This window comes from Protopterus annectens, chromosome 10.part0 (assembly GCF_019279795.1).
Source record: "Protopterus annectens isolate FY-2018-M chromosome 10.part0, PAN1.0, whole genome shotgun sequence".
Classification (NCBI taxonomy): Eukaryota; Metazoa; Chordata; order Ceratodontiformes; family Protopteridae; genus Protopterus; species Protopterus annectens.
This window is the reverse complement of record NC_056744.1, coordinates 1,796,593,597-1,796,616,775: the sequence shown is the minus strand read 5'-3', so window position 1 is coordinate 1,796,616,775 and position 23,179 is coordinate 1,796,593,597. Positions and strand designations below refer to the sequence as shown.

At 45.8% G+C, this 23,179-nt stretch overlaps 1 protein-coding gene across 1 annotated transcript in view; it reads right to left on the bottom strand.

The window, feature by feature from the left end:
* LOC122814504 (Snf2 related CREBBP activator protein) overlaps nucleotides 1-23,179 on the bottom strand; it is a 3,617,155-nt gene that overhangs the window by 3,330,781 nt on the left and 263,195 nt on the right. Inside the window, exon 3 of the mRNA XM_044087079.1 lies at nucleotides 14,061-14,201. Coding sequence (XP_043943014.1) covers nucleotides 14,061-14,201 — 141 coding nt within the window. The remainder of the gene's footprint in view (nucleotides 1-14,060; nucleotides 14,202-23,179) is intronic.

The window sequence follows — 23,179 nt, the reverse complement described above, 5'->3', positions numbered from 1 at the left end:
CAGCAGTCTTTCTCCCCTGTTCTGTGGGTCGGGGAAGAATGTAGGTAGGTGGATAGCCTGATTTAAAGAAACTCTGGAGACCACCTTAGGCATAAAGGAAGGATTTGTTCTCATGGACACTATCTTGATGGAAGATCAGGAAGGGTTGTACTGCCATTAATGCCTGAAGTTCAGATACCCTTCTTGCTGAAGTGATTGCCAGCAGGAAAGCAGTCTTCCATGATAAGTATTGTAATTCTGCTGTTGCTGCTGGTTCGAAAGGAAGAAGTGTCAATTTTTCTAGCACAAAGTTCAAGTCCCATGCTGGTAATGGTGGCTTCCTAGGAGGCTTTACATTTTTAATTCCTCTCAGAAACTGTCTGAGCAGAGGATGTGAGAAGACAGGAGGATCCAAGTCGTATTCTGCTGAAATAGCTGATGCATGAATCTTGATGGAGGAATAGGACAGGCCTGTGTGGAAGAGCTCTGCCAAGTATTCCAGGATGTTGGCCATGTTTACCAGTGACACATCATCTTCTTTTGCAGTACTCCAAATGAGATATCTTTTCCATTTTGCTGAATAATTTTTTCTTGTTGGGGGTCTGCGAGCCTCAAGGATAATGTCTTTAACCCTTTGGGATAAATTTGGGTTAATTGGTCTTATGCAATGTTCCAGGCAGTCAGCTGCAGAGTTTTCAGGTTTGGATGCAGATTGTTGTTGTTCTGTGTTAACAGCAAGGGAACCAGGGGTAGTGGCCATATTTGTTCCCGAGACATGCTCCTCAGTAATGGGTACCAATGTTGCCTTGGCCAGTCTGGAGCTATCAGAATGATCCTTGGACGGTCCTCTTTGATCTTCAATAGCACCTTGTGCATCAAAGGAAGTGGTGGGAAAGCATATGCTGTCAGGTTTTTCCAACTGAAGGATAGGGAGTCCACCTTCCAAGCAAGTGGGTGGTACTTCCTTGTGCAGAATTTCTTTAGCTGGTGATTGCGTGGGGATGCAAATAAGTCTATTTCTGGAAGCCCCCATTTTCTTGTAATGGTTTTGAAGACATCCGGATGCAGCATCCATTCGTGGGCATCCGTGGTAGTCCTGCTTAATATGTCTGCTAGAATGTTTTCTTTTCCTGGTACAAAAATTGCTTTCAACTGAATGTTGTAGCTCAGGGCCACATTCCAGAGGTCCAGTGCCATCCGGCAAAGAGGATACGAATGTGTGCCTCCCTGTTTGTTGATGTACCACATAACTGTGGTGTCTGTCCTTATCAAATGACCTTGTTGGAGAAATGGTCTGAATGCCTGAATTGCCAGTTTTACTGCCAGCATTTCCTTTAGATTTATGTGTAGGTGCAGCTGGTCTTGAGTCCATAAGCCTTGTATGCACTAGTCCAGCATGTGGGCCCCCCAACCGAGGTCTGAGGCGTCCGTCGTGATGGTTTGGCTTGGTTGAGTACTGTGGAAGGGCAATCCTGGGTTTGATTGACAAGTCTGAGCCCACCATAGGAATTCTTGCTTCAGGCATGGAATAATTGGAATCTGGGTTTCTAAGCTGTGCTTGTGTTGAGACCATAAATTCCTTAGGTACCACTGTAGTTTTCTCATATGCAGTCTGGCATGAGGAACCAATATTATGCAGGATGCCATGAAGCCCAAGGCTTGCAGTACTTTTCTTGCTGTCAGACGGTTCTGCTTTGTTAATGCCAAGAAGTAGAGAGGTAGCTGCTCCTGTTTTTCTACTGTTAGGAATGCCATTTGCTTTGATGTGTCCAACTCTGCACCCCAAAAAGGTTATTCTTTGGGATGGTATCAGCCTTGACTTTTTTATATTGACTGTGTATCCCAGGGCTTGTAGCAGGTAGATGACCCTTTGTAAGTCTTCTGCTAGCTTGTTTTTGTTGTCCGCTTGTATCAGGCAGTCGTCCAGGTAGGGGTAGATTTGGATTCCCTGAAGCCTGCAATGAGCAATTACTGATGCCAGGCATTTCGTGAACACTCTGGGCGCAGTAGATAAGCCAAAGGGCAATGCTGAGAATTGATAATGCTCTGATCCTGCAAGAAATCTGAGGTATCTTCTGCAATTTGGTCGTATGGGGACGTGCAGGTATGCCTCCTTGAGATCTAGAGTTACCAGCCAAGACTCCTTGCCCAGCATGGGAAGAAGCTGCTGTAGAGTCAGCATTTTGAATTTTGGAACAATGAGGAATGTGTTTAAAGCAGACAGGTCGAGAATAGGTCTCCATTTGCTCTTTTCTTGGTACCAGGAATAGTCTGGAGTAAAATCCCTTTCCTTGCTCCATAGATGGTACCTTTTCCACAGCTCTCATCTTTAATAATTGGGATATTTGTTTTAGAGCTTCTGCCTTTTGATTTGGAGGTAGGTTTGGCATTCCTCTCTTCCCTGGTAGAGTATGGAAGTGAAACCTGTAGCCTTGGTCTATTGTCTGTAAAATCTACTTGTCTCTTGTGATGTAATGCCAGTTTATTGAAAATAAGGCTAGCTTCCCGCCTAAGGGTGCTTCTAGTTGCTCCCTGGTAGGCATTGCCAGAGCCAAGTCACTGTGATTGTCCTGTAGTTGTGGTGGTGGCTGTGTCTGTGGCTGTACTTCGCTGGTTGTTAACTCTGCCACTGGTGTCCCCTGTAGACACCCGTGGATTGGTTTCTGCCTCTTGAACGCCTATTCCTGCCCCTCTGAGCTCTGGATGAGTCTGGAAAGGACCAATTCTTGGAGGGCCAATTCCTGCTAAACCTTGGCGGTTGGACCTGTAAGAAATCTTTTACTGTTTGGACAGATTTTGCCTTCTCTTCCATCTTCTTCAGCACCTGTTGTGCAGGAGCGCCAAACAAATTGATCTTGTCCATAGGAGCATCTAATAGTTTGGACTTGACATGGTCTGGTAAGGCCTGCTCTTTTAACCATGCATGCCTTCTGATAACTGTGCCAGTCATGGCTGATCTAAAGGAAGCCTCCAGTGCATCATAGCCGCATTTTAAGGAATGGTTACTGACTTGCTGAATGTTATGTACCATTTCCTGAACAGATTTTTTGTCTAATGATTCATCAGAGGACAGTTTTTGGTTAACTGGTCTAGCATAAATTCTTGATACTGGATCATGTGAAACTGACAGTTCAAGGCCCTAGCTGAAAGAGTAGCAGAAGTGTAAACTTTTTTACCCCATCTCTCTAAGGATCTGGATTCCCTTTCTGAGGGAGGGTTCTTAGCAGAAGTAGCTGCTACAGCCTTAGGTCCTGGGAGATAGTCTCGGATCTGCAAAGGAGCCTTATACAAATGGTAATGTGTGTCCGGGACCCTGTAGTATCTATCAGGCTTAGCAGGGGCCGAGGTAGAGAATCAGGAGCAGTACAAGCATCATTAAATGCATCATCTACAACAGAAAGAACTGGAGGTATGGCTAAAGGCCTATGTTGTGGTAAATGCAGAAAGGTTCTAAGCCTTTTCTGGAGTCTGAGAAATCCTGGCCCTGCCACTGAAATTGTTCCCTCATAGCATGCAAGGTTTCCCCAAAGGAAAATTCCTCAGGCGGAGAGGCAGAAGGGATGGACTCTTCAGCATCAGAGTCTTCATAAGGGGAGAAAGGAGCCTCTGGAGGGTCCGAATCATCTGAAACATCAGAGGAATCATCTGTAGAAAGTGGCTGAGGGGGCTCTGCTCTAGGCCTCTTCTCTGGAGGTGGCGGAGAGGCCCGGTCTGGTTGAGGTTGGGATCCCCGGATTAAAGAAATGAGATCCTCTGCTAAACTAAGCATTTGAGAACTAGAGCTGGGCCTGTGAGAGGGGGTCTTAGCAGGCACAGTCTTAGCTGCTTTAGCCCTGGCAAAGGCCTTAATTGACATGGTTGCAGGAGGCCTAGCAGCCCCACGTGCAGGGGTTGAAATATCCAAGGGAATAGTGTCAGATAATTCCTGAGAAACTGCAACAGCCGGAGTGTTTTCTGAAGCCGATTCCACCAGGTTGGAAGAGGCCTCGGTAGAAGGTAAGTTTTCGGCTGAAGGAAGAACCGCTTGCTCGGTTTCAGCCGAAACAGAGACACTCGCGGTTGGCTTAACCGCGGTTTCGGCCGAAGCCGCCGGCCGCGAGTGTCGGTCCTTTTCCTTGCGCTTTTTAGACATTTGTGTAGTCGGAGGATCCGATGGCATAATATAAGCAAAATCGGAGCCGAAAAACTCCTCGGCAAATTCAGACCGACGTCTAAGCGTCCGCCGGTTAAAAGAAGCACAGGCTAGACAAGCTGCTACGTCGTGGTCTGGGCCTAAACAGGGTAAGCAGTAAGAGTGGAAATCTTTATGAGGTATTTGTTTCCCACAAGTTAAACAATTATTCACTTTTTCTGACATCGGCTGAGGCAAGAAAGAGTCCCCAACGGGGTACTTAGCTTTTTAGAAGTCTTCGAAGTAGTATTCGGTAGTAGTAATCTCTGGTAATGACCGACCGGCACTTGCGAACAGCTTCTGCTTAGGGCGCCACGCGGCAAGAAAGACTGAGGAAAATGGCGTCGGCTGATGCCTTTATACCCGAAAAACTGCAGCTATGACGTCGGGTGAAGTGCGACACCAGCCGAGGCCAAACCCAGACTTTGGAATCCGGCCGACCGAAGGGCTGCCTGACGACAGGACAACCCATTTTTAAGGACTGCAGATGCATCCTTGAAGGACATCCAGGGCAGTTGCTGCTAGGGAGGTTGAGGAATGCCCAAGGGGAGGGGGGGGGGGGTTCCCAAACCATGAGGGGAAAAAAAGACAAAAAGGAATGCAACTAAGAACAGGATACTTGGACAGCACCTGGTTTGTCAAGAAAGGGAGGCTTCTGAGTAGGAGGAGTTTGGGTAGCCTAACCAGTGGAAGCTTTCCACCACCCTTTTTCCCTTTGGGGAGAAGGGCGAGACTGTCTATAAACAAAGGCAAGCATATTAGGATAATTCCTCTGAAACTTAGACAAAGGGGAAACAACACATACTTAAACTCCTGTAAGGCCTTGCCCTTTTCTTGCAGGGACTTCAACTCCACAGCAGCAGCACCAAACAAATGCTTTTTATCCGGAGGAGCATCCATCAGTTTAGCCTTTATATCATCAGGCAAAGGCTGAATTCTGAACCAGGAATACCTTAACCAATCCAAAAGTAGCAGCCCTAGATGAAGCATCAGCTGCATCATTGCTGCATTTAACGGAATGGCAAGCAATGCAAATCCCAAGCAAAGCAAGAGCCAAGGCCTTCCCCTCAGAATCCAGGAGATCAGAAATAGCCTGACATGCTTGAGAGAGAGAACAGCCAAAATGTACATATTCGTGTGCGTCTGACAGTTAGTTTCTAAGGGCTACAGTAGCAGAAGTGGACACGTTGCTATCCAGTCTCTCCATGGTTCTGCTATCCGTATCAGATGGCAGCAATTCCGTGGAAGGCAACAATCTGGAAGGCTTATCAGAAGCCACCAACACCACAGAGGGGTCAGCAGAGGGACACAAAAACTTGCAGTTGTGCTACCTTTTTGCTGTTCATATGCACAAGCAATACACCTCTCTTAGCTTTGACTGTTTTAGGCCTAAAGTCTGAAAATCAGACAATGCAACATCATGGTGGAGGCTTAAACACACATCTGTCTTGCTTGTCTTTAAAACTGATCTGTATTTTGCAACTACACTTGTTCACAGCATGGCCTTCATTCCCAGACCTCAGTATGGGCAAATCCAATCCTGAGCAGATGACAAAAGACAGCTTCAGTCAAGAATCTATTAACACAATCCCTACAGTGAGAAACCTTCTATTAAAAAAATAATAAATGTCCTTGACAATACTTGCGCTATTCCACTCAGCCTGGTCCAATGGACTAAACTAAGGTCTGTATCACACCATGTGGAGAGAATGAACTGAAGATGGCTTACAGTCTACCATAAAACCACAATGGAGAGATGTCGGGGGGGGGGGGTGTAAAGGCAGTGTGCACAGGAAAGGTGATGAGCTCAAAGTCTGGCGAGACATAGGACTCTGCGTGTGGCAGAAGTCCCTGAAATAATGACTGCAAACTGTGGCTAACAATAAGAACATCTCCTATATATTTCTGTGGACTACTCTTCAAACTTGCCTGTAAAAATCTGCACATTTTGTTGCAGCATACAGAAAATAGCCAACAAGTCTGTAAATTCTCAAGTCTCCCTCATTCCTTCACTTGGTCTATTCTTTCCCTGACTGCTTCTTTATCTGTGAAAACTATTTCTAATTTATTGACAGAATTGTTTACTAAAGTAATCTGCAGTACAATCCGACATGCAATACAAGGAGAAATTCAATTCCCACAAACTAGAGAATACAATCAGACAATGAATGAAAGCATTACGTCTACAAGATCATTAAAGGGTACCACAAAGTACTTTTCTGGCAACTCACCAGAACTAAAACTTGAAAAACATACATTATAGAAAGTTTGCTAACTACAACTTGGCACAGTCCCACAGTACTAAATCAACTTGATTTTAGGTGATGCCAGAGGCCACAATGAAGACAGACTGTACCTGTTCTTATAGCTATCTACAACCAAATCAGAAGTCAATTTCAACACAAGGGAAACTGGCTAGGCTTAAAAATGACACACAAAAGCAGCTAGCAAAGTACTTATGAACCTATAAAAGTGGATTACAGAGACAGGCAGGTAGAAAACTGCAGAGGTGCACAGCCTCAAACATAGTAATAAAGGAAATATACTAGGCATCATACACTGAATGCCTGACAACTCAACTCATCCCAGTTTTTGAAAACCTCAAAAGTTAAATCAGTTGGGAGCACAAGCTCTGCATGGAAAGTGCAGATATTCCTGCCCCTCCTCCACATAAAACAAATACTTGGAGTTGAGCATTTTTTTTCTTTCAGGTTCAAGTGAACATGCATCAACTTTTTGGCCATCTACATAGTCCACTCTTTCCAAGCACATGACACATTTTAGCTGCAAAGGCTGAAGACAAATGAACATTTTGGTTTAATCCAAAAGAGGTTTAACATTTAATGGAAAACCATAAGCACTTCCAAGCATGTAATGCACGATAAATGTGTAAAAGTTAAAGTAATTTTAAACCCAGAATAAAAAATGGTTACACAAAGTTAAAAAATAGTTTAAAAAAATACACCTAGACAATGTTAGCCTCCAACGTTCACAGCTGGAAGGCTGCTCAGTATGGATTGCTTATTAAACTGCATATTTAATACTACTTCCAACTTTAGCTAACAATGCTTGTTGACTAACAAATTCAACACAACTGGACTGCAGCTTATTAAAAAAATTGGTTGCACTTAATGACAGCAGCAAAGTATGCAACACAAAACACTGTCCTACACCAGAAAATCAGCATTTTTCCCTGTACAAGCAGTGAAATAGAAAATATGGCATAAAATTAACTTGCAACACAGATTCCCAGGGTTTAACTTGTAGCACAGGTACACGGATAGTCTAGAATGAGGGGAATTTGTTTGGTGCATCACCTCAGGGGTTTTAGTGCTTGCACGGGCAAACAGTGTCCTCATATACATGAACAGTGCATACCAATCTCTTTCAACACTAGTATACATCTCCGAGACTGGCATTTCTCTACAAAAGACTCCCTTGTTCACGTAAAACAGAGCTTCTCACTGACCCTATTCAAATTCAACCTAGATAATGGATGGGAGACTGCAAATTTGCCCCTGGGGTGGCACCAATAACAACGGCAGACGACAGCAAATAAGAAGTTATGTACCTACCATAACGTTCCATGTTAGTTGTCTTCTCTCGCCTTCTTTCTTGCTGGATGGGTTCAGAGCCGGCACTTGCTAAGCTCGAGAGCTAATTTTACCAGCTCGAGGCAACCCTATGTCCCATGATGCAAGGCGTGACTACCCAGATCTCGTTTGGTAGCTATAGAAATATGCCCATTATCTTCTTCCAACAGAAGAAAGTAACCAAATGTGTAAACACAACACAGGGGAACGAGTAAAACTAGTGACCACTCACAACTGGAGTACATAGGAAGAATAAACTCGTCCCCAGAGAAGAGTACAACTTCAAGGTCTGTCCAGGCTAGGGGGAAAGGAGGGAGGGACGCAATAAAGAAGGCGAGAGAAGACAACTAACATGGAACGTTATGGTAGGTACATAACTTCTTAATGTTGTCAAACTCGCCTTCATTCTTGCTGGATGGGACCGCGTCCCTAGCACCTCTATCCTGGGTGGCTCAATGGAACAGACTCTTGAGAACTGTGGAACCAAACCTAGCTCTGTCTCTGGAGGCCAAGTCCAATTTGTAATGTGAGACAAAGGTATGAGGCGTGGCCCAAGTGGCTGCTGCACAAATGGTGTCAATAGGTAGCCTAGCCTGAAAGGCTGTAGATGTGGCTAGGCCTCTAGTAGAATGTGCCTTAGGTTTAGAGGGTAATTCTTTGCCCCTAAGGAGATAAACATGGGAAATAGTGGAAGAGAGCCATTTCGATAAGGTCACCTTGGAGACCGGGAGACATTTTCTGTTTTCTGCATAAGAAAAAGCTGATCAGATTTTCTGAATTGTTTAGTTCTATCCAAGTAGTATCTGAGCTGGCGATGAACATCCAAATAATGCAGTTTCTGTTCCGCTCTGTCCGAATAATTCGGGAAAAATACTGGAAGATCAATAGACTGGTTAAGATTTCGTCTGGGAGGCCACCTTGGGCAAAAAGGATGGATTTGTTCTTAGAGATACTCTATCCTTGTGGAAAACCAAGTAGGGAGGTCGAACACAGAGAGCATGAAGTTCAGACACTCTCCTAGCTGAAGTAATAGCCACCAGAAAAATTGTCTTCCAAGAGAGAAATTTTAAAGAGCATGTAGCAGCCGGTTCGAAGGGGGGAAGAATAAGGGATGTCAGCACTAAATTCAGGTCCCATTGCGGAGGAGGATCTTTAATTGGGGGCTTTAGTAGAAAGATACCCCTGAGAAAGGCTTTACAAAGCTTGTGAGACATTATGTTCTGGTCCGCTAAGCCAACATGAAAATTTGAGATGGCTGTCAGCTGGACTTTGACTGTCGAAGAACCAGACTGAAAATCTCAGCTAAGAAGTCCAAAACTGACTGAACTCGGGCAGTAAAGGGGTCTATGTCCCTGGACTTTGCCCAGAAGGAAAAACGCTGCCACTTACTAGCATAAATCTTTCTGGTAGAGGACTTTAGAGAAGCTACTATGATATCCCGTACAGGATTAGAAATCATAAAAAGCCTGGCTAATGAAGGAAGTGGAGCAACCAAGCGGTGAGGTTGAGAGAGCGAATGGCCTGGTGCAGATGACCCGACTGGTGGGTCAAAAGATCTGGAACTGGGTCCAGACGCCAAGGCTGTACCAATAGATGGTGAAGGAACGGGAACGAAATTTGTTGAGGCCAGTAAGGGGCAATGAGAATCAACTTGGCTCTCAAAACGGTAGCTTTCTGAATCACTTGAGGTATCAAAACGGTAGCTTTCTGTATCACTTGAGGTATCAAGGGGAATGGAGGAAAAGCATAAAGAAGTCCCCTGGGCCAAACCTGGGTTAGAGCGTCTCTGGGGGGTTGGCCTGGGAGTGGAAAGAGGGAGAAGTCTGGGCATTTGCTGTTTTGGGGTGTAGCAAAAAGGTCGCAGCAAGGGAAGCCCCACTTCTGAAAAATCTCCTCCACTACTGATTGTTTGAGAGACCACTCGTGAGGCATGAGAATAGCTCTGCTCAATCTGTCCACAATGAAGTTGGATTTCCCGGGGATGTGCTTTGCTATCAGAAACCGATGAGAGGAGATTGCCCACTGCCAAAGTCTGAGAGCTTCTCGACAGTGGATAGGACTTGGTCCCGCCCTGTTTGTTGATGTACCATACTACGGACATGTTGTCCGTCTGAACTGCAATAGTTCCTAAAGGAAGAAAGTCGTTGAGGGCTTGCAACGTTAAAAGCACTGCTCTCATCTCTAGGACATTTATGTGCAGATGGTATTCGAAGGGTTGCCAAGTGCCATGGACCATCCTGCCCTGATAGTGCCCCCCCCACCCGATCAGGGAGGCATCCGATGTGACTGTGGCAACCGGGGCCGTGGAAACAAACGGTCTGCCCTGGAGGACTTGAGGGGAAGAAATCCACCAGGTCAGTTGACTCTTGCAAGATTGTGTCACAATGATCTCGTGGCGCATGGGAAGCTGCTGGAAGGACCACTGGGTGAATAACATCCATTGCAGTAGCCGCATATGGAAGCGAGCCAAAGGAAGATGTACGATGGCAGCCGCCATAAGTCCTAGCACCCTCAGGACAAACCTGGCCCTGATCTTTTTGCTGAGAAGGATGATCTGAGCATATTTTTGGATGTCCAGAAGTCTTTGATCTGTGAGTCTTGCTGACATCCCAACAGTGTCTAGTTCTGCGCCTATAAAGGTAATAGACTGGCAAGGTAACAAGGAGGACTTTTTGAAGTTTATGGAAATTCCTAACTGGCTGCACATATGAAGAGTATAGTCCCTGGCCTGGAGAAGTTGATGCCTGGTGGTGGCCGTGAGGAGCCAGTCGTCTAGATACGGAAACACCTGGAATCCTTGGGGGGCTGCAGTGAGACCAAAGGGCAGGGCTCTGAATTGAAAATGACTGGTCCCCAGCCAAAAGCGGAGAAACCTTTTGGAGCGCCTGTGAAATTTTATGTGATAGTACGCATCCTGAAGGTCTACCGAGCACATCCAGTTGTCCTTGCCCAAAAAGGGTAAAATGGACTGAAGCGTGACCATCCGGAATCTTGCCTTCTTGACAAACTTGTTTAGTCTGCTGAGGTCTAGAATTAGTCTCCAATCTCCCGTTTTTTTGGGGACCAAAAAGAATCTCGAGTAGATCCCGGATCCTATTTGATCTGCTGGAACTGGCTGGATGGCTCTTTCTGCTAGAAGTTTTGATACCTCCAGCTTTGAGAACTCCCTTAGACCGGGTGCAATGTCTGGGAGGGATACCTTCTGAGGAACAGGATAGTTTTCGAAGGGAATCTTGTAACCCTTGGATATGATCGACTGTACCCAAATGTCTTGAGAAAGGGAAAGCCAGGCTGTTGGGTACAGCGACAATCTTCCCCCGACTGCCTCCAAGGGTGGACAGTCGGGCAACACCTCAGGGATGCTGGAAGGGTTTGTCAGGGAGAGGCTCTCTGCTACCCTGATTCTGCGGACCCCCTCTGACCCTAGGGCGGCGTCTATTGTTATTACCCCCTATGCCTCCGGGGGTAAACTTACCACGTGCGTCCGGCGTGACTCCCTGAGATTTACGGAACCACATCTTCCCTCCCTTCTGACCTTTAGGATAAGGTCTTGAAGGGGTGGAGAAACGGACTCCTACGGCAGAAAGAGTCTTGCCGTCCTGCTCGCATCTGGTCAATGTTTCCTTCACCTGAGGTCCAAACAAAGCCGAACCGTTGAAGGGAGTATTTGTGAAGGACGCCTTAAAGGGATCTGCGAAGTTGCAAAGCCGCATCCAGGACTGACGCCTAAGGGCCACTCCTGTGCCTGCGACTCTACTCGCTCCATCGGCCGCATAAGAAATGAGCCGCATGGAGGAGTTAAAGGAATTTAGGATTCCCAGCTGCGAGGTAATTTTTTCTTGAGCCCCGGCAGCTGACGGATCCTGTACTACCTCACCTAGTTCCTTGAGAATATCTCTCTGAAGCCGGGTAAAGTGACAGAGATAATTCAGCGAGGGCATAGTGAAGGTCGCTGAGGAAAAAATCTGCTTACCGTACCTATCCATGGTCCTAGACTCCTTGTTAGGAGGATGGATAGGTACAGAAGGATCGGCAAGTTCCTTCTTGGTGGCAGGTGCCACCACCATGGCATCAACAGGGACACCCTTGGTGAGAAACTGCTCGTCTACCGGGGCCGTGATAAATTTAGATGGCCTCCTAGGGACTGGTTCCACAGAATCCGGGGCCGCCCACGCCTTTCGAGCCACGACTTCCATGAGAGGGTGGAAAGGTGGAGACACCCAGGAGGTGGAAGGTCGAGATCCAAAAGCCTCCAGGTATACTGACTCATCCTCGGAGGGATTAATGTTTAAGGAGTTCCAAGATGTCTGAAAAGGAGACATCCTCAGAGGGGGACCTTGGGGATCCCTCCGACTCATCTAAATCAGTATCAGATGTTGTAGACTCAGGGGAGTCTATGTGCTTCCTCTTGCACGTCCTCTTACGCGGGGGTTCCCCCGAAGGATCAGGAGAAACCTCGGAAGAGGAAGTTCTTCCCAGTGGGGAAACCTGGGGTGATGGATCTCTGGGTCCGGGAGCAAGAGAGTGGGAAGAGATATCAGCAGGCACCGAGGAGGGGGGAGCTAATGGAACAGACTGTTGACTCAGCTGAGGGGCTAGAACACTCATCACCTCAAAGGCTCCCCTTCCAGGGAGGCCAGAGAGCTCCCGCTCTGAAGAAACAGGAACTCCCGGCCCCGCCGAAAGAGAAGGCTCAGAGGCCGATGTCGGTGCCGAACTCACCAACGCCGAAGCTCCGAGAGGGAGAACGGGGCCGGACAAGGGTCCGATGCCACTCGCCCCCTCGGAGCTGGCGCGGGAGTCATGACGACCGGATCCCTCCATGGAAGGTGCCATGGAGGAAATCGGAGTCAAAGACGAAGGAGCCGAAAGGGGTGGCATCGGCTCAGACGCACCAACAGTCAAGGTTTCGAGAAGCTCCGGCTCCGAACTCTGGAGGAGAGTCGAAGGAGGAAATTCAGGGGGATGAGTTATAGCGATAGTCTGCTGAGACGGGCTATGGAGCATCTGGGCCAGTGCCTGTGATTTCAGCAATCTGCTTACCACTCTCTCCAAGTCGTGGTCAGAGAGCCTGGAAGACCTAGAAGATCAGCTCCGATGGCTCCTCTCCGAATGCAGAGATCCCGGAGCCGAGCGAATCGACTCCAGGGAAGGAGACAGAGATCTCTTCCTAGTTGGAGCCATCAGAGCCGAAGACCCCTCGGTTCCAGTCGGAGCCAATAACTTATTGGCTCCAGTTTGGGACATGGAAATTTCGGCTCCAGCCAGAGCCGACAGACTTTGATGCAGGTGTATTAGAGCCGGCCGGCACCGATACCACCGCCTCTGAGAGAAAGATCGGCTCCGGCCGGAGCCGACCTAGACTCCGAAGGAGTCAGAGCCACAGCCGAAGGCTTCGAACTCAAAGCCTGAGGTTTAGGTGGCTTAGAGGGCTTCCCCGACCCAGTCTTGGTCGGGGAGCTCTCCGGCTTCAATAAGCCTCGTAGGATTAATTTATTCCTACGTTCCTGCAGGACTCTGTGGCTAAAAGAATGACAAATGGCACAGGAGTCCTGCAGGTGTAGAGGTCCCAGGCAGTACACCCAAGAAGTGTGACCGCCTGTCAGACATCTTCTGACAGCACGAGTCACACTTCAAGCCTGAGACCTTCGATTCTTTGGACATAATTATGCCCAGTGCACAAACACACACACAAAGTTCACCCACACAGTCAACTTAAGAAGGGGGGGGGGAGACTAAGTACAACACTCAAACCCTGACAGAAATTAAGGAAAGGGAGGCTTAAGGCCTGAAGGGGAAAATAACTAAACCTATTAGGTTGAGGGAGTAGAGGGTTAAGGAGATAGCTATAGAAAGACTAACTCTAATACTGAGAAAAAACAAGGCTGGAAAAAGGGAAGATTTTTAACTGTAGAAAGTTAAATCACAAAAACACTACCTGAGCTGGTAAAAGAAGACCTCTTCGCGAAGCGGCAAACGAGATCTGGGTAGTCACGCCTTGCATCATGGGATATAGGGTTGCCTCAAGCTGGTAAAATTAGCTCTCGAGCTTAGCAAGTGCAGAGTCGGAGCCGAGGATCGGCTCCGAACCCATCCAGCAAGAATGAAGGCGAGTTTGACGACTTAACATACAGTGCTACTGAGTGAATCCCCTCCTACAAGGTCAAGAATGTTACAAATCCTGAAGGTGATTTTGGGGGGGGGGGGGGGGGGGGCAGCTACTCCAAAAATAATAAATATGTATTATGTGGTGATTTTCTGTCCCATTACAATCAAACATGCTGCTGTTAAACAAATGCGACAGCTACTTCACTAACCTTTTCAACGTTGCTCCAGAACTGTCGCACTTCCTTGGCAATCGAGGCTGCCATGCGCTTCAGTTTGGCTTGTTCCTCTCTCTTGGCTCTTTCACCTTTCTGCCGCTGCTCTTCATGGTGACGAAGAACCATCCGAACAACCTGTAAAAAAGGGCAGCATGTGTTCTACTCCAATTACAGTCAAAGAAACACAAAATTGTAACATACAATAATTTCTTAATCACAGTAAAGCACATTAGAAAACATCTACAAATACAGGCTGCCACTTTGTAAAACATTCTCAATTCCTGCCAAACTAAATGCACTCACACTTACACAGGCAGGTAACATAAGAATGGGATTTCTATTTTGAGTAGGTAAAAAGATTAGTTGTCGCTGCATCTAATGTATGTGGAATGCAGACAGAACCCTTAGCATGAGTCCACCAAGCACAGTTTGGTTAGCTGGCACCTGCAGCTCTTACATCACCCAGCCGACAGCGACCTAAACACGTAAGGAAATATTTTCTACTCACACCTCCCTGGCAGGAGGCTGAGGGAACCATATAGGGGATGCAACAACCATTAATGCATATTCAGCAGAGATAATGGAGACTGAACACCTTAAGCCAGTCATATCATCACAACAGGGGGAAGGACTGCCTGAGGGGTTTCCTCACCCAAAAAAGAAATGACATCTGCACAATGCATCCACTAAATACTCATCCGTGAAATGGTTACCATGGCATACAGGGATTGGGGAAAAGGACATTCCACACACTGCTGTTATTACCCAGATACTAACAGGTGTATGAGCAAAAATCATAAGAGAAAGAAAAAGTTATACATTGGACTGGACACTTGGTATCTTTTTTTACCCAGCAACAAACTCATCACAAACTCATGCTCCTCCCTTAACCCATAATTCCCAATTCCTTCCAGAGCACGGTAATCTCCAGATTAAGTAAAGGGCTGCCTAATTAGTTTTATTACAAGATAAAAAATGTGTGGATGCAGAATCTAGAAAGGTAAGCCCAAACACACCTTCCATTCAGGTCCTTCAGATAATGACAATTTCCAAGGGGGAAGGTAAACCAAGTAATGTGTGTCCAGTGACCAGATGAATCTAACATTCTGGCAAGTACATAACGTGCATATTTGTCTGATTTTGTATGTACTCAGAAACCAGTGGACAGAGTCCCCAGCTAATGTAAGGTGGAGTAAGCCAGTAAGCATTTGAGAACAGTAGCTACACAAAAGAAGCCCAAGTTCTGGACATTGTGCTGAGACTATAATGTTTGGCAGAGATATCCAAGGACGACACATCATTGGCAAGTTAGATAAAAATGGCACTGAATGTGGCCTGAGCACTAAGAGTACACTTAGTAGTGTGGCCAAAAGTTTGCCTACAGAAGTGTCACAATGCAGTCGGAAATCAGAGAGGCAATATAATCTTGGATATCTAATGACCAAGTATTTTGTTCAATCAAGATAAAAATTAACAGTTGTGCAAAATCTTACCATAACCATAGATATCCTTCTCTTTCATGTTGCAGTATTCTTACTGTGGGATCCTCCACCTCAGGTGACTCGAACGTCGGCTCCTATACAAAAGCTTTCAGCCTGGTTGCTGTTGGTGCATGGGACGTCACATGTAGGGCCATAAACAAAGGACCTTAAATGTGACATTTACACGCACAGACCTCAAAACTAACTGCCCAGTCGGAAAGTAGCCTAGGAGATTCCAAAAGATGTCCTTCAGATTGATGGAATGCCACGGACTGTCCAAAAATGAACCTAGTGCCAAGTAGGGTCTCTGGGAAGGCCCACAGACCTGTAGATATGAAACTAGGGGGTCAGGAGAGAAGGAAGGAATACTGCAACATGGAGGAGGAGAACATCTACGGTTATGATAAGATTTTATACAACTATTGTATGTCCTAGCCTCATGCTGCAGTATTCTTACTGTGGGAGAGTACCACAGCTCAGGAAGGAGGAAGGGTGGAGGCAGAGGTAACAGATTCCAGAAATCCTTGCAAGATTGCCCTTGCGAAACCTGCTATGGAGATACGGCCCAGTTTGTAATGTTTGGTGAAGGTATGTACAGTGGACCAGGTGGCTGCCTCAAGGATGATAACTGTATCTAAGCCTTTGAAGCAGGCGTTGGAGGAAGCTACTGCTCTAGAAGAATGAGCCCTGACTCAGGTCTTTTTTGTGGTATGATTAGCAGAAACAGATAGCTTTCCTGATCCAACAGGAAATAGTCTGTTTGGAGACAGTCTTGCCCATGGCTCTGGGATAGAAGGAAACAAAGTTTGATTTTTTGATGGACTTGGTTTTGTCCAGATAAAAGCTTAGTTGTCTGTGAATATCTAGGGTGTTTAGTATTCTCTCATTGTCATTCTGGGGGGAAAAGAACGCTGATAAGTGAATCGACTGATTTAGTGATGGCTTGTTGATCACTTTGGGCAAGAAGGAGGGGTTGGTGCACAGGATCACCCTGTCTTTATGGAAGATGGTGTATGGACAGCATGCCATCAGTGCCTGTTACTCTAAGACCCTTCTTGAAGTGAGGGCTACCAGCAAAACTGTTCCATGTGCACATCTGCAGGGATGCAGAAGTGGCAGGTTCAAATGGAGTCGGTGTAAGTTTCTCCAGGATATAACGCAGGCCCCAAAGTGGTGGGGTAGGCTTTCTGGGTGGTCTTGTGTGCAAGACCCCTTTTAAGAACAAAAGAACATCCAACCTGGTGAGTAAAGGAGGTTCCAAGGGTAGGCAGACAGAGAGGTGCACTTTCACTGAAGAGTATGAAACATCTACTTTAATCAGGTCACACACGAGTGAAGACTAAAGGGACATCCGCTAGAAAGGGGCCCTTATGTCTTTGGAGACACCATTTGCAGAATCTCTCCCATTTAGAAATGTAGGATCTCCTTGTATTGGGTTTGCTGGCCTCCTGCAGGATAGAAAGCACGGCCTCCGTGTAGCGCTGTCTGAAGGGTACTAGAAGTTTATCACCCTGAGAGCAAGGCTCAGCATTTCTAGGTGTGGATGAATGAGAGTTCCCTTCTGTTGTGTAAGTCCACCTTGTGAGAATTTCTGGTGATTGTCCTTGGCAAGTGACTGTAGAAGGGGGGGGGGTCCTGAGAATGTTGACACCAAAGGCTTTTTAGGTACCACTGAAGTTTCCTCATATGCAGTCTGGCATATGGAATTAGTAGAATGCAGGAGGCCATGAACCCTACAGCTTGCAGGATTTTCCTTGCGGATACTGGGTTCTGGTGGCCAGTTGAGAGAAGTAGCTTGTCAGACAGGCTTGTTTTTCTGGAGTAAGGAATGCCACCTGAGATGCTGTTTCCAGGCTTGCTCCCAGGAATGCAATTTTCTGACTGGGGACTAGTTTGGATTTCTTTTCGTTCATAGTGTACCCCGGTGAGGTCAGAAGGTCCTTTACAAATATCAGTTGCTGCAACAGCTTTTCCTGTCTGCCTGAATCAGGCAGTCATCCAAGTAGGAGTAAATTTGAATATTTCTTTGTCTGCAAAAAGCAATGCCTGGTACCAAGCATTATGTGAAAACTCTGGGAGTGGTGGATAAGCCAAAGGGAAGTGCATAGAACTGATAGTGCATAGAACCTGCCCTGAAATGTAGATATTTCCTGCAAAAGTCTCTGATTGGGATGTGCAGATAGGCCTCTTTTAGGTCTAGGGTGTCTAAAGCAGGCATCTTTGGATAGCAAAGGAAGAAGCTGCTGGACCGTGAGTGTTTTGGATTTTGGTACCACCAGGAAGGTGTTTAGAATGGATAGATCTAGGATTGGGCACCAGGTGCCCTCTTTTCTGGGTATCAGGAAGAGTCTGGAATAGAAACCTTGGCCTATCGGGTCTGCAGGAACAGGCTGAATTGCCTTCATGGAGAGCAGAGAATGAACTTGGTTTTGTGCCTCTACCCACTGGTTTAGAGGAAGATCTGGGAACCCTTTTGGGGATGGCAGTATGTGGAAATAAAATTTGTACCCCAGGGACACTATGTTGAGGACCCATCGATCGTTGGTGATGGAGGCCCAGTTTTTTGCATGGGAGAAACGTTTTCCTCCTAGGGGCACAAGCAGGTGGGCAGAGGTAAGAGGTGGAGTTGAAATTGTGAATTCTTTCCATAAGTGGGCGGCTTAGCACTCCATGTTTTAGAAGTGGAGGTACTCCATTGCTCAGATTGCTGCATTTCCTGGGACTGTCTGGGGAAGGTCTGCTTCCCCTAGGTGTAGTCTGAGCCGGCCTAGAAGGGGCTGAAAAGCACCAGTGTTTTGAGGGACAATGCCTACTGAATCTCAGAGGCTGGACTTGCAAAAACTCTGCATAGATTTAGGTTTTTCTTCCATCTTTTTTTAAAACCTCTTCTGCCTTGGTGCCAAACAGATTGCCTTTGTTCAGTGGTATGTCCAATAACTTTGATTTGACATGGTCTGGCAAGGTCTGTTCCTTAAGCCAAGCAAGACTTCTAAGTACAGAACTTGTGACTGCTACCATGCAGGATGCTTCTAGGGTGTCAAACCCACACTGCAGGGTAAGCTTAGTAACTTAGAATGCAGAATGAATAAGCTACTGTAATTATTTTCTGCCCAGTCTGGAAAGGCAGATAATTTTTGTTTAATAAGTTCCATAGTATGTTGCTGGTATTTCAGCATGTGGAACTGACAATTTAATGCTCTAATGGCAAGAGTTGCAGAGGTGTATGCTTTTTTACCCCATCTGTCTAAAGCTCAGAAATCCCTGTCCGAAGGGGTGAGATTCTTAGCTGTGGTTGCTATTATTCCTTTAGGTCCTTGGGATATGACCTCTGGGTCAGCAGTAGGATCTTTGAAAAGAAATTTGTATGGGTCAGGGTCTTTAATGCCCGTCAGGTTTCCTGGGAACAGGAGGTAGAGTATCAGGAGTTAAAATGGATTCCATGAAATCATCATCCACAACAAGAAGAATAGCCAAGGGTCTGTGCTGTGGTAAATCTAAAAATTCCCCCAAGTCTTTTTGGACTGAGGATAATCCTGGCATTCCCAATGGAAATGCTCTCTCAAGGTATGTAGGGTTTCACCAAAAGAAAAAGCCTCCAGAAGAGAGGCAGAAGGAATGGATTCCTCTGCATTTGAATCCTCACAAGCAGATAAGGGCATGTCTTCATAATCAGAAACCTCAAAGACAGACTCTTGGTCAGATAAAGCTGCTGGGGACAAGCCTCTTTCTTTTAGAAGGGGTAGGCTTGGCTTCTCCTAATCAGCATGATAAAGTCTTCTGCGACTTTAAAGCATTTGAGATTGAGGCATGGGAGCAGGTGCTTGAGCTTGAGTCATCTTTTTTTAGGCATAGTTTGTACCCTGGCCCTTAGACACTTGGCAGTTTTAGAAAGAACTGAAGAGACGAAAGTAGTAGTTTGTGTTGAATATCAGTAGTGCAAAGAACTTCCTCGGAAACCAGTGCCTGCACAACGGTTCTGGACCCATCCAAGGTAGAGACATCCGCAGGTTCTGCAGTCAAGAGTCTTGCAGCATTCCGGACTCCGAATGGGTCTCAGCAGCTGCCTGCAAATCCACAGATGCGGGCATCAGGGGCTGCAAAAGCACCTGAGTACCAGCAAACTGGTGACTAACTTAACGGAAGAGTCTTCGGCAGTTTTGGACCTGTGCAGTCTGTCTGTCTTTATCCTTAACATTTTTTTCAGAAGATCGGTAGTCGGATGGCTTACCGAAGCCATTTCGGAACATGGAGATAGAGAAAGTATTTAGCTATGACAAGGGTCATGACGACGTATAGTTCTGGGCTTGAAAACAAAGTACTAAGACAGTGAGGAGCATCGTGGTCTGTGCCTAAACAGGTGACGCAGTAAGAATGGAAATCTCAGTGTGGTATTTGCTTTCCACAGGTGAGACAATTGTTAACTTTTTCTGACATCAGTTAGAACACGAAAAAAGGATCCCCAGTGGGGTACTTCTCTTTAGAAGACTTCAACTTCAATTTCGAAAAAGAAAACTCATGTAGCGGCCAACCAGGACTCGTGCAAACTGCTTCTGCTTCAGGCTCGTTGGCAAGAAAGACTGATGTAATGGCATCGACTGCCTGTTTTTATACCACTGACGACCTGACGTCAGTCCTGGAGTGATAGTAACAGACGCAGAAATACTAAGTCTCTGGTATTCGGGCTGACTGAGGGCTACCCCTGGCAGGATAACCCAAGTGTGATGACTGCAACAGTGAAACAAGAACATCTGTTGATATTTGGTTCTGACAAACTGAAGACAATGCAACAAGTACTTCCTGTTTTTGAAATATGGGAAGAGACATCTTTCTGTTGAGACCATATGTGTTGGAGCAGTATATGTCTGCTCAACCTGTCTGCAATCCCATGGAATGATCCCAGTAAGTACACTGCTATGAGAAGGTGGTGCAGCCCAGTCTGAAACCTGCATGTTCTGCCATGCTCAATGTACCATACAACTGCCATATTTGTCTGCAGAGTATGTATACTACACCCCAAAGAAGCAAGTCCTGAAATCCTGCAGTGTTAGGACTACTCATCTCAAGAATACTGACGTGCAGTTGGGTCTCTTGTGAAGTCCACATTCCCTGGACCATCCTTAAGTAATGTCCTACCTACCCCAGGATGAACATATCCCCTAGTTACTGCGGTGTTCAAAGTGACCGAGTAGATGGAGTACCTATGGACAGGTTCTGTGGACCCACCCACCACATCAAACTTGATTTACACCTCTGAAATTTTTTTTTCTGGAGTCATGGGTGGTGAAGCCTGGTTGCGCATTGTGTAAAATTCACCTGTTCAGTCATGCATAAGGGAACATATAATTTGAATATGACAAGTCTTACTGCTTTAAGTACAGCAGCAGCTCACAGCTGAAAGTTTTGTATGAGAAATGAAGCTTCGCAGATTAGGGAAGAAATTCTGTCTGGGGACAAAGTTGCTTTTTGGTTGGCAGTGTCCACATGGTATCCAATAAAGATTAGATTCTGAGAAGATTCCAGTTGAGATTTGGCCAAAATGACTGATCCCGAAAGACTGACAGACTTGGATTAAGTATCGTCTTGTGAGCAGTAGCTACTCCAAACTTGAAGTTGTAAAGAACCAGGCATCCTGGTATGGGAAAATCCGAACTCTGAGAAGCCTTGTATAGTCATGCATTAGGATAACACCCCACAACTGTGGTGAGTCCAAATGACAAAGCTCAAAACTTATACTGATGGTCTCCAACTCTGAAATCGGAGGAATCCCCTCTATGTCTTTCTTGTCTTTATATGTAGATAGGCATCTTGGAGATCCAAAGAACACATCCAATTGACTGCAAAGACACTCTGAAAGGACTCCAAAACAGACTAGTTCAGTCAAATCAGATCATGAATAGTTCCGAGGTTCTCAGACTTCTTGGGCACTAAACTTGTGAGAAGTAACAAGACCCTCTATATTCTGTTGCAACCTCTAGGATGGCTATATTTTGGAGATTTTTTACATCCTTCAAGGCTACTCTCATTTGGAGGATGGAACTGTTAAGGATTACTTTGTATGTTTCTGGGCATTTCCAAAAAGTGAATGAAGTAGTGTCTGGATACAATTTATAATTTCCATCTTCTACTTGACCAACATAATGGCCAGCCATGCTGGAAGGGGTAGGAAAGACATTCCCCAACTGCCTCTAGAATGGGACAGATGAACAACCTTTTTAAGATTCTAATGGATGAAATTCTAAAAAGGGATTCCGTAGAGCTTTGATAGCTGGAACCACCTTTTTTTCTCAGGTGGCAGTCTGACTGGAGGTCTCCTCTACCACAGGAACACCTCTCATATAGCTGCCTGTTCTGGGTTTGTTAGGACTTGACACATTCTTAAATCTTTTTTTTTTTTTTTTTTTTTTTTTTTGAGATGCAACTTTTACCTCAACAGCTGTCAGAGATTTGTCATCTTGCCCACAGTGCGACACCTTCTTAGACACCGGATTTACTTGCTGCCCATGCAAGATAGGTGCTGTCAAATGAGGCACTGATGAACTATGCCTTACAGTGGTCCACAAAACCTGTGATGTGCAATCAGGCTCGTCATATCACAGCTAAGCCTCAGCTGGATGCTCTAGCTACTCCAGCCATAGTACTATGAAGTAGACACATGGTCAGTGAAGCAAAAGCACAGTTGTGTCTACTTATCATAAAAACAGATATTAGAGAATCTTCACTGTTGCAGCAATTATATGGATAATTCTTGTGGTAGCCCTTAGCCAGCCCAGGAGGACGGAGTCAAATCTATGATACTTGGGTTTGGCCAACTTCCTGCACGTGAAGATGTGATGTCTGGGTACAAATTTAACAGGTCTTTCTTGCCCCCACAAAAAAAAGGAGGAGCTTCCAAAGGTGAAGTTCCAAGGCACCCAAAGGTTCCCAGTGTGCACAGGAAGGAACCATGAGGACCTTTGCATGGGAGAAAACAGACATGGGTAGGGGAAAGAAATAAAGGATGCCCACCCCAACCTTAAAGAATGATACAGTGGATGGAAAGAGGGAAGACTTACTTCAACAGTGAAGACGCTCAGACATCTACATTTACAGTAAGTGCACACAACCATACTATGTTCATTATGCTTCACTGTTGCAGTAATTTTCAAGTGGAAGGATTCCCAAAGATGAGAAAGAGGGACATGGAAGACAAAAAGGGCTTCAGTAGAAACTACACTGTCCTGCAATACTGCAGAAATAAATTTAGCCCTGTTTTTGCAGAAAATAGTAAGACTAGTCATTGATAAAACTGTGGACAGAGGACCAATTGGCAGCTTATTACATTTCCCTGATGAAAACTCTACTAAAAAATGCACTGGTAGTAGCAGTAGCCCTGGAAAAATGAAATCTGATACATTGTGAAACGAGTCTTCTGTGATGTTAGTAACATAAGGCAATACAGCTTGAAATAGAGTTTGAAATGGTTGGGTTGCAGAAAGGATTTCCTTGTTTGTTACTAGCAAAGGCTATAAAATGTTCTAATGACCTTGGTCCTGTCAGAGTCATCTGCAAACATCAAGTAAATGTAGGATAGGTTTCCCTTCCACCCACAAGTCTGAGGGTGAGAAAAAAAGGCAGAGAGATGAATGTACTGAT